This window comes from Crocuta crocuta, unplaced genomic scaffold (assembly GCF_008692635.1).
Source record: "Crocuta crocuta isolate KB4526 unplaced genomic scaffold, BGI_CrCroc_1.0 scaffold78, whole genome shotgun sequence".
NCBI lineage: Eukaryota > Metazoa > Chordata > Mammalia > Carnivora > Hyaenidae > Crocuta > Crocuta crocuta.
The window spans coordinates 926,819-944,186 of NW_027532617.1; the positions used below are offsets into that span (position 1 = coordinate 926,819).

Consider the following 17,368-nt stretch of genomic DNA (forward strand, 5'->3'; position numbering starts at 1 on the left):
GGATGGGGTGTGCTTTATACTGGGTTCCAGAGTTTCCTTATAAGGATTTCCAGTCACCCTGAGTGATAACTGGTTTTATAATTAGCCCTTGTTTCACTTCCCTATTCCCATAGGTCATAGGGCAGGGGGTGGGGGGAATGGCCCCTAGAGACATCAAGTCTGAATCCCTTGAACCTGTAAATGCTACTTTACTTAGAAGGAAGGTCTTTGCATAAGTTAAAGACACTGAGATGGGGAGATTATCCTGGATTATCTGGGTGGGCTCTGAGAAAGAGGCAGAGGACACACACAGGAGAAGGGATATGAAGATGAACCAGAGAGAGATGTGAAGATGTTGGCCTTAAAGATCAGAGAGATGAGGCCATAAGCCAGGGAATGCTGGAAGCCACCAGAAGCTGGAAGAAGCAAGGAACAAAAATTACTCTAGAGCATCTGGAGGGAATGTAGATACCTTGATTTTGACCCAGTGATACTGATTTTGGATTTATGGACTTCAGAACTGTGAGTGAATACATTTTGGTTGTTTTAAGCCACCAAGTTGGTTATACAGCAGTTATAGAAAACTAATAAAATACATTTTTCATATCCCAAATAAAGTACTTGTCTCCAAATCTTTGTCTTAGGGGCTACCTACAGAAGCCAACATAAAATGCTGTCATGTGCTCTTTTGTTTTTACCCATTGCCCTTCCTCTGCTCTCATTCTGGAAAGCAGATGTGATGGCTGAGGTGGTTCAGCCATCTAGCAATCATAAGGAGACCACAAACCATAAAGCCACACACTGAGAGTGAGGAAGCAGAAAGATACATGTAGACTTGTACGTACAGCTAATTATTGGACATCTTCACTTGGATGTACAACAGGCATCTCAAACCAAGCTTGTACTTTCTCTAACCTTCCTTATTTTAACAAACGACCATCTTATCCTTCCAAATGGTGGGTGAAAGCCTTTGGATCATCCTTTGCCCATTTCTTCCTTGCACACCAGACATCTAAACCATATCCTCTAAATATTATCAGATCTTCTGTCAAAAATACCCATTTGTTATTATGTCTACCTCTACCAGCCTGATCCAAATCACCATCATCTTCCACTTGAATACTGCAACAGCTTAGGCTGTCTATCCCTTCTGTTCTTGCCTTGCTACAGTCTGTTCTCCACACAGCAACCAGAATAAGCCTTTTAAAACACTAAGTCAGAGAATGTCACTGCTCTGCTCAAACCCTCCAGTGCCTTCCCATTTTACACAGCAAGTGTGCTTAGTCTACGATGTACATGCCTGCGTATGCTCATAACATTGCTTTTCTTTTTTCTTTTTAAAAATAATGTGTAACTAACTTAACTAACCTCTCATAAATATTGTCCTATAAAAGTATGTACAAATGTATCCTACATGGTTTATTTTTGTTCTTTGCCTAAACTTGGTAGCAGCTTCATTAGTCTCTCAAAGGAATCTTTCCCTTCCTTTCCTTCCTTCCTTGCTCTCTCCCTCTCTCCCTCTTTTCCTCCCTTCTCAACTTCCTTCCTAGTCTCTTCCTCCCTTTCAAACCACTCAGTGAATTCCTACAATCACTAAGCACCGTGCTAACATTTTCAAAGTTTGACATATCAGGATTTTACCCCAGATCTACTTCACTTTGCTTCTTCTGCAGAGAAATTAGAAACTAGAACTTGTCAAATTTGATTACTCTGGGAAAGATTAGGTGTGGCTGGGGATAAAGGTGGAGGGAGAATGATGGGGGTAGAGTCTGGGCCATTCAGAAGGCAAGAGACAATCAAATTAAAAAGAATTTTCAATGTGCAAAAAGAATACTACAAGTTATTAAACCAGCAATATATTGACTTAGAGTAGAATTATTTCACAAATTATAATTAAAACCGTATTAAACTAAGAAACTGGGAAGTAAAGTTGTGATTAGGAATTAATATTTCTCAGAGGGAAAGAACATTTTAAAGGTTAAGAAAGATGCACACATAGAGTAGTGCTTTAAAGGATTTTTTCTGAATTAGATGTGAGAAGTTATGCTTTAATATCCATCTGTCTTGGTTCCTTGAAAATATGACTTTCGTGGCAGATTTAAAAAATTGGCAGATCAGGCGGCAGAGTTTTAGGAAGGATTTGATAAGATTCTATGAACGAGATCAATGGCTAAGATAGAAGTTACAGAATAAAAGTAGAGCAAATGACTTAGTAGAGAAAAATGAGGCTTTTGGTCGAAGATGGATGAACATAAACATTTTGTTCCCTTCCCAAATTCTACTAAAATAAAGCAAAGGGATATTTTTAACCTATGAGCACAAAAATAATGGGAGCTAATAGTAGAGAAGGCCAAGAAGCAATCCAACTAGGTAGAGGGTAAATGCTGGTAGCCCAACTTACACCCTCTAAGTAGGAGAATTTAGAAGAGTGCTCTCTAGAATCTGATCAGCCTGAGACAGACACTGAAAGAGACTAGCCTGATGACAAGTGGTGAAATCCCATCCACAAGCCCTGCCCATGTCCACCGGAGCTTCAGGTCAGCTTCGACTCTGCCTTCTTACACAGGGGAGAGCAGTCAGGGAATCACAGACACTTGAGGAAAGCAGTTCAACCAACTTGGTCAAATACAAACAGAAAGTGATTTTTTGAAGAAAATTAGGCAGAAGAGAAGACTTGAAAAAAATTATAGTTAAGATGCTAGAGTTCATTCCGGGAGAAAACAGAATGTTATACAGGAAAGGAAGTGTCCTTCCAGTATGCTATCGCTCGAAGGTGAAGAGCATTTACAAAGCCATAGCGAGGCAAACAGAATACTGATCCAACCAAACTTAAGGTGTATTGAGAGGATGATGGAAGAAAGGGAAGTGTGTGTGTGTGTGTGTGTGTGTGTGTGTGTGTGTGTGTGACAGAGAGAGAGAGAGAGAGACTGTATGTGACCATGTGTATATATGTGTATGTGACCATGTGTGTGGTGGGGATGAGGTAGTGGAGGCAGGAAAAATAACCACTGTGGATGTCAACAGATAATGCCTAAAACTGAAAAAAATCAAGAAGTAGCAAGAAAAGCATGTTATTTAGAGATACAGAGATAAATGTCAAAAAATTCAGCCAAAAGAATGGCCTCTGGGGAGAGAGAACAGGAGACTGTTGGGTTTTGATTACAGTGATAAAGAACCAAGTGACTTCTTAAATTACATACATATGTGACTAAGTGAAGAAAGATCAGGACAAACCTTTTTTAGTTAGAAGATCTATATATTTTTTAGTTTATTTATTTATTTTGAGAGTGAGAGTGTGAGCAGAGGAGGGGGAGAGAGAGAGACAGACAGACAGACAGAGAATCCCAAGCAGGCTCTGGGGCTGTCAGTGCAGAGTCCAAGTCATGTGGGGCCTTGATCTCATGAACCGTGAGACCATGCATGACCTGAGCCAAAGTCAAGAGTCAGGTGCTTAACCAATGCCCTTAGAAAAGATATTTTATTTTATTTTTTAATTTTTTAATGTTTTATTTATGTGTGTGTGTGTGTGTGTGTGTGTGTGAGAGAGAGAGAGAGAGAGAGAGCGCACATGAGCAGGGGAGGGTCAGAGAGAGAGGGAGATACAGAATCCGAAACAGGCTCCAGGCTCTGAGCTGGCTGTCAGCACAGAGCCCGATGCGGGGCTCGAACCACGAACCACGAGATCATGACCTAAGCCAAAGTCGGACGCTTAACTGACTGAGCCACCCAGTTGCCCCTAGAAGAGATATTTTAAAGAAGTAATTCATTATATGTGAATCCACTTGTACAAGGAAAGAAACATTTTTAAAAGCAATGTTCCAGAATTCATACATTTGGGGACTCTTTATATAAAGTACTGTGTTGACCTTAGGACTTTCAATGCATTTGTGTAATTCCTGTTTAGAAATGCCCAACAAAGTTTACTAAACGTGAGTTTTAGTAGTCTTAGATATACTGTAGAACATCTTGGCTGGTGGCTGTGCTAAGCCCTCAGAGAGTTGCAGCTGCACTATAGTTGGTATCCAGATTTCTTCAGAAAACTGAATTAATTTCCCTTTTAGAGGAGCAGGGGCCAGGAGAAAGGATGGGCTGTGAAGCAGTTATTAGGGCCTGGGCGAGCACAAATTGAAGGATGTGGAGAACTACACCAGAGCCACAGCCCCAGACAGACCGATTGCAAAGGAGTTGATATAAGAGATAATTTCACATACCTCTTATTCATAGTTTTAAGAAAAGTCAAGGGCAAATTGCATTGATAAAACAAAATTGTTTTATCCTATGTAAAAGGCAGGATGAAAGAGCCATATAAAAAAGAAGTTCTTGGAAATAAAACATGGTTGCCAGTACTAAAGATCTCGGTAGAGGCAGTAAAAACAATGTAATTGGTGCTGAAATAAAAGAGAAGATTCAAGAAATTCCTCCAGGACATAGAGCACAAAGGACAACAATGGAAATTATGAGGGCAAAGAAAGATATAATCCTTCTAGGAGCTGAGAATGAAACAAGATAGTGGAGAATTACTAATCAAAGAAATAGAACAATATGTCACTGAGTTGAAGAGATTTGAATCCTTAGTGTAAAAATGTTCACCAAATGCAGTGAAGGGTTATTGTGGAAGACTCCATACCTAGAAAATTATCCCAGGAAACTTGTAAATTCCAAGGATAAAAAGAAATCCTAAGGGGGCACCTGGGTGGCTCAGTTGGTTAGGCATCCGACTCTTGGTTTCTGTTCAGGTCATGATCTCAGGGTTAGTGAGTTCAAGCACCGCATCAGCCTCTGTACTGACAGTGTGGAGCCTGCTTGAGAGTATGTGTCTCTCTCTGCCCCTCCCCCGCTCACTCTCTATCTCTCTCTCAAAACAAATAAAAATAAACTTAAAAAAATACTATAAAAAACCCCCAATCCTACAGACTTTCAGATATATACAAGATGGGGGGGGGGGTAAAAAAGGAAGGAGGGGTGGACCCGAAAGACTGGCATTGGATTTTCCCTCTGCAACACTCAATGCTTCCAGACAATGAGACAAGGTTACAGAGTCCCTGTATTAAGAGTATAAGTAAGACATTTGGACGTGTAAGAAGTTCAGAAGTATATCACCCATGTTCATTTTTATGAAAAGATTACCTAAGGAAGTACTTCAGTGAAATAAAATGAATTCAAAATTTTTTAAAAATTAAGAACAGGGAGGGGTGCCTGGGTGGCTCATTTGGTTAAGCATCCGTCATAATCCCGAGGTTCATGGGTTCAAGCCCGGTGTCAGGCTCTGTGCTAACAGCTCAGAGCCTAGAGCCTGCGTCAGATTCTGTGTCTCCCTCTCTCTCTGCCCCTCCTCTGCTTGCACTCTCTCTCTTTCTCTCAAAAATGAACATTAAAAAATTTTTTAAGCACAGGGAAGATTTTGCATACAAACAATAGTAATAAGCAATGCAAACTTAGAGCCATTAAGAAAGGATTCTAAAATAATAATGGAATAAAATAATAATTAACATTATCCTATATGTAAAAATTTATGTATGAATTAATAGCAGTCAGTAACTAGAAATCCAGATTACTTTTTGGAGGTGAGATAAAGGAAAGGGGAAGCACAGGCACTACTAAAGTTTAGTATTAAAAGAGAGAAAAGGATGAGGGAAGTCAAAGATACAATTAAAATTCAGGATGCCAAAAGAGAAACCCAGATTTAGAAAGTTTTTCCAAAGTGTTCATTGACAACTTATAAAATAGGATGTAAAACTTCTAACAGAAAATGAAGAAGAAGAAAAGTAGCTCAGAATAGCAGATTTTGGGAAATCAAAACGGTGGTCAAATGTTAGCATATTAATGATCATAAAATCCTCTCTTTCATGTCAAAGACCCTCCAATGAGGTATTTTTAAAATCTAACCATATGCTAATTTACAAGAGACATAATATGATATAAATAAGATTGAAAACAAGGCAATGAGATAATAGAAAATATATATTGGTGTCTATTCCGGATTCCTGGCACTGAACTCCTAAAACCCTTGTCATTTCCTAAGTGATAAGTGCACTAGGAGTGTGTTTTGTTCTGATATTTGGTCTTTGACCCTGGTTCCTGACACAAGGATCCTGAAACCTTTGTAATTTCCTGCGTGATAGGAGTACCTTTTATTCTAATGAGGAGATTTGGGCTGGTCACTGGAAAGCTGATGAGATGAGAGCTGGTCACTGGAAAGACTAAGCCATGGTTGGAAGCTTGGAATTTTCATCCCACCTTCCATTCTCTTGAGAAGGAAGAAGGGCTGTAAATGAAGTTAATGACCGATTATGCTTACATGATGAAGCTGCCATAAAAATCCCAAAAGTACGGGGTCCAGAGAGCTTCTGGGTTGGTAACACAGGAAGCGCTGGGAGGGTGGCACAGCTGGGATGCCACGTACCTTGCCTTACGCCTCTCTTCCATCTGGCTGTTCGTCTGTACCTTTTATCCTGGTTAACGTGTTTCCCTGAGTTCTCTGAGTCGCTCTAGCAAAGGCATGAGCCCAAGGTGGGGGTCATTGGAACCCCCCATAGGAGTACCTATTGCCAGTTTGGTCAGAGCACAGGTGACAACCTGGGCTTGTTACTGGCATCTGACGTAGCAGGAGGAGCAGTCACGTGGGACCGAGCCTCTAACCTGTGTGATCACATGCTATCTCCAGGTAGACAGTGTCAGAAATGAGTTAAATAATAGACACCCAGCTGGTGTCACAGACAATGGCTTGGTGCAGGGAAAACCTCCATGCATTTGGTGACCAGGGCGTCAGAAGTGAAGGGTTCTCTGTGAAGGTAAAGGAGGCACACAGGGAAGACTTAGTAGGGAAGAGCTGAGTTTCTCCCCACACAGAAAGGAAACGACGGAGTTTCTTCTATTACAAAGGGGATGAACAAGGATATTACAGACTAAAATAAATTAAGAACAGAACAGAGATGACAATATCAATATCAGGCAAAGTAGAATTTAAACAACAACAACAAAATACATTAACTTATATTTGTGAGTTATTTTATAAAGCTAAATCACGTAATATATCAAGAAGATATAATATCCATGAACCTCAATAAACAGAACGCTGAAATATGTAGAACAAAAACTATTTGAACTATAAGAATTGGACAAAACCATGATTATGGTGAAGATTTTTCTTAAAATATGATAGATCAAATAAACAAAAAGCAAGGTAATAATGGATTTGAAAAACATAATTTAAATAACAAAAAGATTTGATGACCTATGTATAACTTTTTTAACCTTTTTTCTTAACCAATACAGGATATACATTTGCTTTCAAATGCCCAAAGGACATTTATAGTAACTGATCATGAAAGGGACTATCAGAACACTCTAATGAAAGTGAAATATCACACAGGCCATAGTCTGTGACCATGGTGGTAGGGAGATTAGAAAGGAATAGTTATAAAAATATAATTAATCCCTCCCTCACAACTTTCATGTCTTAAGTATCTCAAATTAGTCAAACTGAAATCAAAGTTGAAATAACAGGCAATTTATTTAGAAAATGAGAGTGGAAACACCAATACAATGGCCTCACAGCAGAGCTGTGTTTGGGAGAAACTTGAGCTCTAAAGGCTTTTATTACTTAAGGAAATCATTAAATTCAGAAATCATAAAAATAACCGAACCATATTTTTCAACTCAAAAATCCGGAGAACAAAAGAAGTAAAATAAATCCAAGAAGGACAAGTTAATAAGAGTAGAAATTAATAAGGAAGCAGAAACCAAGCAAAATGTTGACACGATTCTCTTGCTCAAATAGAAATAGATCATTTGTCATATCAGATAAAGGGTTAATATCCAGAATATATAAGGAACTCATCAAACTACACGCCCGAAACACAAACAACCCAGTGAAGAAATGGGCAGAAGATATGAACAGACACTTCTCCAAAGAGGACATCCAGATGGCCAACAGACACATGAAACGATGTTCAGCATCCCTCCTCATCAGGGAAATACAAATCAAAACCACACTGAGATACCACCTCACGCCAGTCAGAGTGGCTAAAATGAGCCAATCAGAGAACTCTAGATGCTGGNTTCTGGGCACACACTCTGAAAAAAAATAAAAAGGACAAACTCAAACATGGCTGTTTTGATTAGAAGGAGTTTAGGTTGATTATGATAGCACAAATACAAACACCTATAATTAGGGGAAATCATAGATTTAAAATGAAAACCAAACCCTGTTGTAAGCCAGCTGTCGGAGGAAAATTCACCCAACAAATATTCTGTGCAAAAACGCCCACCTTACGCCTTCACACATTCTGTTCCTGCTGTCTGGGATGCTCTTTGCCCAATATCATCTTTGTTCAAATGTCACCTTCGCAGGGAAGGCTGGTTTGACCATTTCATTCATCTTCTCATCTTTAGCCTGCTTTAGTTCTCTTCATGTCACCGTAGGGAACATGTTAATGACTCCCTCTGACCCTTGGAGGAGCGGGCTCTGTTTTGTTCACTGCCCTTTTCCTAGTGCTTACACCAATCAATGGCTCCCAGTAGACTCTAGATAAATATTTGTTAAATGAAGGTTGTACCACAAAATATTACCATATGTAGGCGACATGGTTTGATTAGCTCTGTAACATGCCCCAGTGAAGTTTTACTGTCTTTACTATCTAGATTTTTACATATTTCTCAACACCATGAGGGACAGAAGCAACATCAACCTGACCCTCCATGCTTCGTAGGCCATGGTAGACAATGTCTGGTCCCGTGTCTGTGGGGATAAGTAGGGTTCTTGCTCATGGAAACTTTTAGCAATTCTCATTCATTTCTGGTTTGCAATTACACTATACAAGCTCTATGGTTCCCTACTAAATTCTAAGTTGTTTAAGGTCTGTTTCTTAATGATCTTTGTATGAACCAGAAGACTCAGTGTTGTGCTTGCCACACATTCAATTTTCTACACTTTCCCCCCGAAAGAATGAATGAAGAGAAATAGCAGTCTCCACAGCCTCAGATCTGGTACCCAACCTTAGGTCTGAGACCTTCAGTCTGAATCTAAGCTCCCAGTGCCATCATCACATCTGGGACCTAACACCTGCTCAATCCAGAAACCTAACCTGACTCTGCCACAGATACTGAACAGGCCGCCTCCACATCTCACTGCCACCCATTTCCAACATAGCAAAGGATGCTGGGATTAGAGCCAGACCTATCTGATTTCAAATCCTCCCTTCTCCACTAACCAGTTGTATGTTCTGGGGAAAGCTGCTGCTTTATTTCTCTTTCTTTCTACCTTTCTGAGCTCAGAAATGTGGCAGAGGCTGCTAACTGTCCACCAATATCCATTCTTCTTCCTTTTCTCACCTAAGCTTTAGCTGGCCATAGAACTGCTCAGTTAGAGATTGTACTTCCCAACCTTCCTGAGAGCTAGCTGTAGCTCTGGCCACGGGGAAACGACTAGACGTGAGGCCTGCTCCTTCAGGGGCACATTCCAAAAAGGAACCAAATTCTCCCCTTGCCCTTACTCCTTCCCTCTGGCAGGAGCACAGTGGTAATTGCTGAAGCTATCACTTTGGGTCCAGAGATGAAAACTCAGGTAGTGAGGGTGGCAGGGCTGCCTAACCAGCCCTGGTCTGCTTATCCCTAAACTTGTTCATGAAACAGAAATAGATTTTAGCCTTATTTAAACCACTGAATGTTGTGGCCTCTTCATGGCAAGACCGCAGCCTATACTCAAATGCACTAAATTTTCTTAGATGTAAAATGAGAACAGTACCCAGCAAGGCTGTTGTAAGAAGAAGTATACAGTGGGATTTACAAAACTGATGGCTGTTTTTACGTGGACTTGGGCAGCCTTCCTTTAGCCTGACATCAAAGTCATGGTCAGAGCAGAATAACCACCTGGTGTGGTCTAACTAGTGCAAGTCAGTCAGTCCAGATTAGGCACTCCAGTATCACTCCTCCACCGTCCCTCCCCAGTTTGCCCCTCACCTGTCCCGCAGCTCTGGAGTCGGCCAGTGGCCAGTTGACTAATGAAACAATAGGAAGAGATACCTTTGAGCTGAGGGTGGCAGGGAAGGGTCAGGGACAGATATTTGTGAAAGGGAATTTATTTTTTTACAATGGTGCATGCTGTACAGATTCTATTCCTTATCTCCTCATGAGACTTTGGTAAAATATCCCGTTCTTCTTGTTGTTTTAGAAGACAAATCTGGTTTTTTTTTTGTTTTAGTAATTTTTTATTTTAATTCCAGTATACTTTACAGTGTTATAAGAGTTTCCGGTGTACAATGTGGTGATTCAACAATCCTATTCCTTACTCAGTGTTCGCTATGAGAAGTGCGCTCTTAATCCTCTTCACCTATTTCGCCATCCCTTCTCCCCTCCCCCAGCCCTCTGGTAACCACCAGTTTGTTCTCTATGCTTAAGAGATCTGTTTTGAGGCTATGTTTAAGTGTTGAGTTTGGCCTTAAGGGCAAGTGTAGACGGAAGCCCGGGACACTGTGCAGCAAGATAGGGGTGGTCTGGGTAGGAGCCGCTGCCCTGTGGAAACCCAAGAGTATGAGGCCTGCATGGACACCCGTCATCCCAAAACCCTGTAAAAACTCACTAAACATGGGAAAATGGTGATTTTTGAGTCCAGATCCATAGTCAAAATTGAAAAGATTCATACCATAAGTCTTTAATTAGAATCACTTGAATTTCCCTCCCCACCAAAAGTAACTGGTACATCCTTCTATTAATACCAAATTTCAAAATTCATGTATCATCAGGTAGTTTCTGGCATAGTTAAGTACCAACTTAATGAACAGAAAAATTTCAACACTTACCCCATTGTATTACTGGCTTGGTTCTCCATGTCAAGAAACTGCAGCTTCTGGTTTATGTTTCTTGATTTTAATCTGTTAAGGGTAAAAACGATCTAGATTTCTAAAATGCTTAAAAACTCTGCTATTGGCAAATCATTCAGTGCTCTTGGTTCTACAAAATGTGGAAATGTGGGCCCCTTTTTTTTTTTATAACTCCCCCTCCCCCCCAAGCATTTATGACATTGCCTTAGTGATGAGTTGAAAGATGTAGCACTGACTGAAAGGAGCATTCATTCACTATTTACTGAGCAACAGCCTGGCTGCCAGGTACTTTGCAAAGTGCTTATCACATGAGATGAGTCACACAGAATACCCATTGTGGAGGAGTTACAGCTAAATGTTCTCAAATTTTCCTTCCTTGTCCCCTAAAAGTTTGCCTTTATTCGAGTCAATTCTTTCTTTGGCCCTTTCTGGGGTTTGTTAGAATGCATATACCACGAGATTTAGGATAAAAAGGCTAAGATATATAAAATCTTATAACAGAAATATTATATAAATATAAAGATATAAATCTTATAATTCCTCAGTGGCTTTGTGGACACCTGCTTACCCTGTTAGTACCTGCCTAAACTAAAAAAAAAAAAAGTTTTTCCCAGCCAACAAAGTTGTAATTAAAAAATTAGGATAACTTGCCAAAGTATTGAAAAGAACTTCAACCCCTCTAAATCACTGAATTAAAGTCAAGTAAGTAGTATTCAAGATGGTAGACGAGGAAGACTGCAGGGCTCAGGTCACTTCCACATTAAAGACATTTAAGAGAGGCTCTGGGATTGTGTGCGGAGCAGAGGGGCCAGCGGCAGAGATGGGGAATGAAAACTAAACCAGAGCGGGTAGAGAAACTGTGCAGGTTCTTCCGATGACACACTTTAGCGTCAGGGAAACTGAGGCACAGACAAACTAGGTGAACTTGCCCAAGGCCACACAACTAGAATCTACACCTGCGCGTTCAGGGAGACTCAGCTCTGGATTCTGCAAGACCGTCCNGTTATGGTCCAGTGTGTGCCCCCTAGACGGAGGGCTCCTCGGCCCCGCATTCTGGGTCCTTTCCCTTTCGTGGCTCTCCCTGCGTAGTCCAGGGTCCCAAACCCGGCAGCGGTCTGAGAAATGCTTGTTGAATGGACCAAGGAACCAACGAAGGTTTTTAAAAGAGTATATACACGCAGCTGCGGGGAGAGTACGTTTCTGCGTCCAGGTTTCTTAAATCCCCTAGCCCTCCTTCCTCTTACCTACATTTGAAATGTCAAAAATGAAATAGACTTGGGGTAGAGAGAACTGGCTTTCTCTTCGCCAGCTGGGAAGAGCTGGGGTTTTTAACACCGCCTTGCTGAGCGCCCGGCTTCTCTGATCGTCCTAACAGCAGCAGCTGTACCTGTCTTTCGCCTACAGCGCACTGGGTTCTCAGCACAGCTCTGCCAGTTAGACGAAGCAGACAGGATTGCTTCCCTTTCTAGGGAGTAGGAAATAGCTCCTAAGCCAGAGAAGGTGGACGGAACCGAGTGACTGATTCCAAATTCTTTTCTTTTTTCACTAAATTCTGAGGATAATTAATGAGAGAGCTGTGTCTCATAGCTTTGATTTCAAAGAAATAACAGAAAAGAATATGTGCATACATACATATACACAAGCGCATATTCTGTAGATAACTTGAGTAATATTTTTCAGCACTTGAATCTGTATTTGGAAGATATTTTTGCATCAAGTTTAGGAACAGGAGTCGTTTTCAAAAATCCAGTTGATTAACATCTGATTCTAAAGTCTTTTCTTTACACTCCACTTACATAACATTAACATTAATTTGCTACTTAAAATGGCTAGCAATTTAACATTGACCCCAAACCCTTCACCCAGGGTCCATTTGAATTTCAAAAAACCATTTGCTGTTTCTTGACAAATTGAGTTTCACAGATGAATTGTGTAAAGTCACTTAGGCTATTAGTTCTAATATATGCTTCATAGCTCTCATTATGATTGAATGAAGAGAGTGATCTTAACCGGAAACTTTCCATTATTCTGAAACAAAACTTAAGAAAACCTTAAGTCATATTCTTAATTCTTGCCTAAACTTAATGGGTCAGTGTATTTATTCAGAGCGAAAGAAGGGAAAACGGAAGTAGGAACAAAATTTGATGGAGTTTCAGGATGCCCGATGTCACACTCAGCAGTGCCTTACCATTGATAAGTACTTTCATGCTCGTTATATTCTTAGATGCTCAGAAGTACCACGTGACACATGTGTAACACGTGTTATTAGGGCTCCTTTTAGCAGATTAGGAATGTCACAGAAACCAAATAATGAATTTGTTCATTAGGAACAAACATTAGGAACCAAATAGTAAATTTGTCCAAGGCGATACATCCAGTTCAAGTGCGGCTAAGATAATGAACCTAGATTGTCTTATGCCAGATTCAGTGCTCCACAAACTCTGTCCAAAAGTTAAGGTTGAGTAGGTTTCTTGAGCAGTCAGAATCTCGCACAGGTAACTGTAGTTACGTTTAAAGCCACATTTTCACAAGAAAGAACAGGTGTGGGCAGGGCTTGCAAAGCATAAATGTGTGAGAATTCACATACTCCCATGGAGTTTAAGACGATTTAAATATAGACTAGAAACACTCCATTAAAGGAGCACCTGGGTGGCTCAGTTGGCTAGGCGTCTGACTCTTGGTTTCGGCTCAGGTCATGATCTCAGGGTTCGTGGGTTCAATCCCCATTGCACTGACAGCACGGGGCCTACTTCAGATTCTCTGTTTCCCTCTCTCTTAGCCACTCCTCTGCTCGTGGTCTCTCTCTCTCAAAAATAAATAAACGTTGAAAACAAAAGAAACAGTCCATTCAATTTAATAGGAATAAAGGCTTTCATTTCAGGGTGAAAGTTAAGGCTTAAAATGTAAAGACCCACCTTCCCACCACCCCACCACCAACGCTTTGCAGAAGTAACTGCAAAGACCGCAATTTACCTAAAATGTACCTATTATTGTATCTTTCCAGATGAAATTATTTTGGAAGAGATGAAGAGAGCAGGAAGTTCCTGAGTCTAAAGTAGTGGAAGAGGGTGACCAGGGTGCTGGTAAGAGATAGCTAAAAAGCTCAGCCCTGAAAGAGAATTGGAGGACACAGCAAGGCCGGAATGAGACATGAAATATAACCAGAAATGGTCAAAGGAGAGTATAGAAGATATGTGTGTCTGAGGAATGAGAATAACCTATGGAGGAGAAGCTAACCGATCAATTATATAAAATAACCAATAATTGTAGCCATTTTTCTATTAAAAATAGAAAAAGTATAATTAACAAAATAGTTTTCGTGGCACAATTTACAATAGCACAGAAAATAAACATGCACTTTAGCATATGCAAGGTTGTATAAATTAGCTCAATGTCTGTCCTTTTAACAAGGGAAATATTTATATTTTTATCCTCTTCAAAGAAGGTTCGGGGCACTGGGGTGGCTCAGTCAGTTGAGCATCCAGCTTCAGCTCAGGTCCTGATCTCACAGTTCATGAGTTTGAGTCCTGCATTCGGGTCTGTGCTAGCAGCTCAGGGCCTGGAGCCTGCTTTGGATTCTGTGTCTCCCCCTCTCTCTGCCCCTTCCCTGCTCACACTCTGTTTCTCTCTCTCTCTCTCTCTCTCTCTGTGTCTCTCTCTTTCAAAAATAAATAAACATTTTTAAAAAAAACTTTAAAAATAAGGTTTAAAATTACATATTTTTGTAATAAAGAGCTAAGTCTATATTATCCATGGAAAATATTTTAGAAGAAAATTTATAATCAAATCAAATCATCAAATAATTATCAAAAATCAAATAATTTCTTCCAGTTGGAAGAAACCATACAGAGGACCCAGTCCAACCCTTTTGTTTTACATGAAGAAACTCAGACCCAAAGAGATAAAATGATTTGACTACTTTCATTGCTAGTTAATGACAAAAATAGAGATTAGAACCCAAGTGTTTTTTCTTATTATATCATGCTACTTCTATAAACAGAAAGAAGCTAAGGAATTTTCTACAGATACTTCAGTATATATCCTAGTTGAAAAAATAACTATTCATGAAGAGGAAATTCAGTCTTTAGAACCAAGACCATTCCAGAGACAAAACTGTCCAATGGAAATATAATGCAGCCCACTTATGTCATTTTAAATATTGTAGTAGTCAAATTAAAAAGTAACAAGAGGCCAGGTGAAGCTAATTTTAGTAATATATTTATGTAACTCCATGTATCCAAAATATTATTTCAAAATATAGTCGATATAAGAAATCATTGAGATATTGTACATTCTTTTTTTTACCATACTAAGTCTTCAAAATTTGGCGTGTCATTTATACTTACAGCTCAATCAGTTCATAGAGCTGTATTCTAGTGCTCAATAGCCAAACGTGACTGGTGGCTACCATCTTGGACAGCACAGTCCCAGAATACACGTACCTGGTCAATGTACTAAAGCCCTTCATTGAGCGTAAAGGGTCATGCAGTGAGAGAGAGTCTAAATTACTCTGATATCATTTGAGAGGGACTATGAAAGTCTCCTCCTTGGGGCGCCTGGATGGCTTAGTCGGTTGAGCGTCCGACTTTCGCTTAGGTCATGATCTCGCGGTTCGTGGGTTCGAGCCCTGCGTCGGGCTCTGTGCTAACTGCCAGCTCAGAGCCTGGAGCCTGTTTCAGTCTGTGACTCCCTCTCTCTCTGACCCTCCCCTGCTCACGCTGTCTCTCTCTCTCTCCTAGAAATAAATAAAACATAAAAAAAAAAAAAAGAAAGTCTCCTCCATTAAAATCCTCATTGGCCTTCTCTGGGTTGAAAGACATCTGAAGAGAAGCGTGTAACTCAGACACTTAGCCAGGCAGGGAGAGGCCTTTCAGTGCATTACTATTCACAGTCCTATCAATTCTCTTAGTGAAGGCTGCTTCTCCAAAGAGAATTCGGACTAAATGGGAGGGCCTTACCTCTTCAGCTCACCAGGGGCCCAGGTGCCAAGGGAGTGCATCCTCCTGATGGGAGTTATAAACAGCAAGTCTGTCTGTAGGTTCAGAAAGCAAAATCAACTTATTTGGAAAATGCCAATCAAATTTTTTTCTTGTATTTTCTTTCTTATAAATCCTTAGTATTTTGGCGCTATGGTTTTGAAAAGTCATCCTCTCTTGGGTATTAAGGGGAGCCGAAGATTTTATACAGTCTTGAGCTAAAGTTTTGTAGAGGAAATAACTTATTCTCTGGACTCAGGCTTGGCGGGGGCAATGCTGAAGTGAAGGGTTCCCAGTGGGGAAAACAAATTTGGAGCCAGGGGTCAACTCTTTCCAGAAGCTCATCTCTGTTAAAGCTTTTCAAGTGCTAAGCTAAAATGATAGTGAGAAACTACTGGGTCAAAGCCTGGGAAAAGGCAAGAACTTGGAGAAGTGGGCTTGGCACTCAATGCTGCTCTTGCCTGGAAGGCATCTGATGCTCTGGACAGAATAACTACAAAACCGAGCAGCAGTTTTATTGGTCTTAGGAAGCATAGGAGACAAAAGACAAAGCCCTGGGCTCACACCAAGTAGGGGGTTCTGCTTTAAATTGGAACCCCACAGGCTTTGCCCTCAGGAAAATGGTGAAGTGGAAATAAATAAGTAGCCTCACTACTTGCAGCCCAGCTTTGGATTGCCTAGGTAATTCAAGGCACCCTCAATCTTAGAGCATGGATGAGGCACTATCGGACTGGTAGATTAAGAGACATTGAGGGAGCGCCTGGGTGGCTCAGGTCAGGATCTCATGGTTCATGGGTTCAAGCCATGTCAGCACATGGGCTCTGTGCTGACAGCTCAGAGCCTGGAGCCTCCTTCAAGTTCTGTGTCCCCCTCTCTCTGCCCCTCTCCTGCTTGGGCTCTGTCTCTTGGTCTCTCAACAGTAAGTAAGTATTAAAAAAAAAAAAAAAGACACATGGAGGAAGCAAGCAAAACTTTTCTTTGGTGAAGATTAAAATCATTCTAGGCCTCCTCAAATTATTCCCAAGAATAATTTCTCCAATATAATGACTGGAACTTACCTAAATATAATCCAGGGTCAGGAAACAAGATACTATCAGGGAAAAACAATAGAATCTACCGACCACAGAAACAGAACCACAGAAGCCTTAGATACTGGAATCAGACAAAAATTATAAAACTATAAATAGCATGTTTAAAGAAATAAAAGACAGATGGAAGAAATCTTTAGGGAGAACTAAATACAAAAACTGACTTGACATATGTGAAAAGGAACCAAATAGAAATTTAAAAAGTTACTAACAATCAAAATTAAAAACACAACAGATGTGTGTAATAGTCATTTGACACAGCTACAGAGAGAATTTGTGACCTAGAAAACAGATCAGAAGAAAGTTTTCAGATAGTAGAGAGAAAACAAAATAATGAAAAATATTTTAAGATGAAGGTTTATAACTTTAGCACTTTAAAGTAATTATTTCTTATTATGAAAATAAAATAAATAATTTACACGAACACATCTAGTACATGCCCTAGCCTAGAGTGGATACTCAAGAAGTATTTGCTTAATTTGAAATAAAATACATTTAATTTGGT

At 40.2% G+C, this 17,368-nt stretch overlaps 1 protein-coding gene across 6 annotated transcripts in view; it reads right to left on the reverse strand.

Annotated features, from left to right (window-relative positions):
- DEUP1 (deuterosome assembly protein 1) overlaps positions 1 to 12,259 on the reverse strand; it is an 85,704-nt gene extending 73,445 nt beyond the window's left edge. For 4 of the 6 annotated variants that reach the window (XM_077780635.1, XM_077780633.1, XM_077780630.1 and 1 more), the window contains exons 1-2: positions 12,044 to 12,259; positions 10,779 to 10,850 (exon numbers count right to left, since the gene is read on the reverse strand). In XM_077780635.1, coding sequence (XP_077636761.1) covers positions 10,779 to 10,807 — 29 coding nt within the window. In that variant the 5' untranslated portion in view covers positions 10,808 to 10,850; positions 12,044 to 12,259. The remainder of the gene's footprint in view (positions 1 to 10,778; positions 10,851 to 12,043) is intronic. The other 2 variants (XM_077780632.1, XM_077780631.1) reach the window with 2 other exon arrangements.
- Between the last annotated feature and the right edge of the window lie 5,109 nt (positions 12,260 to 17,368).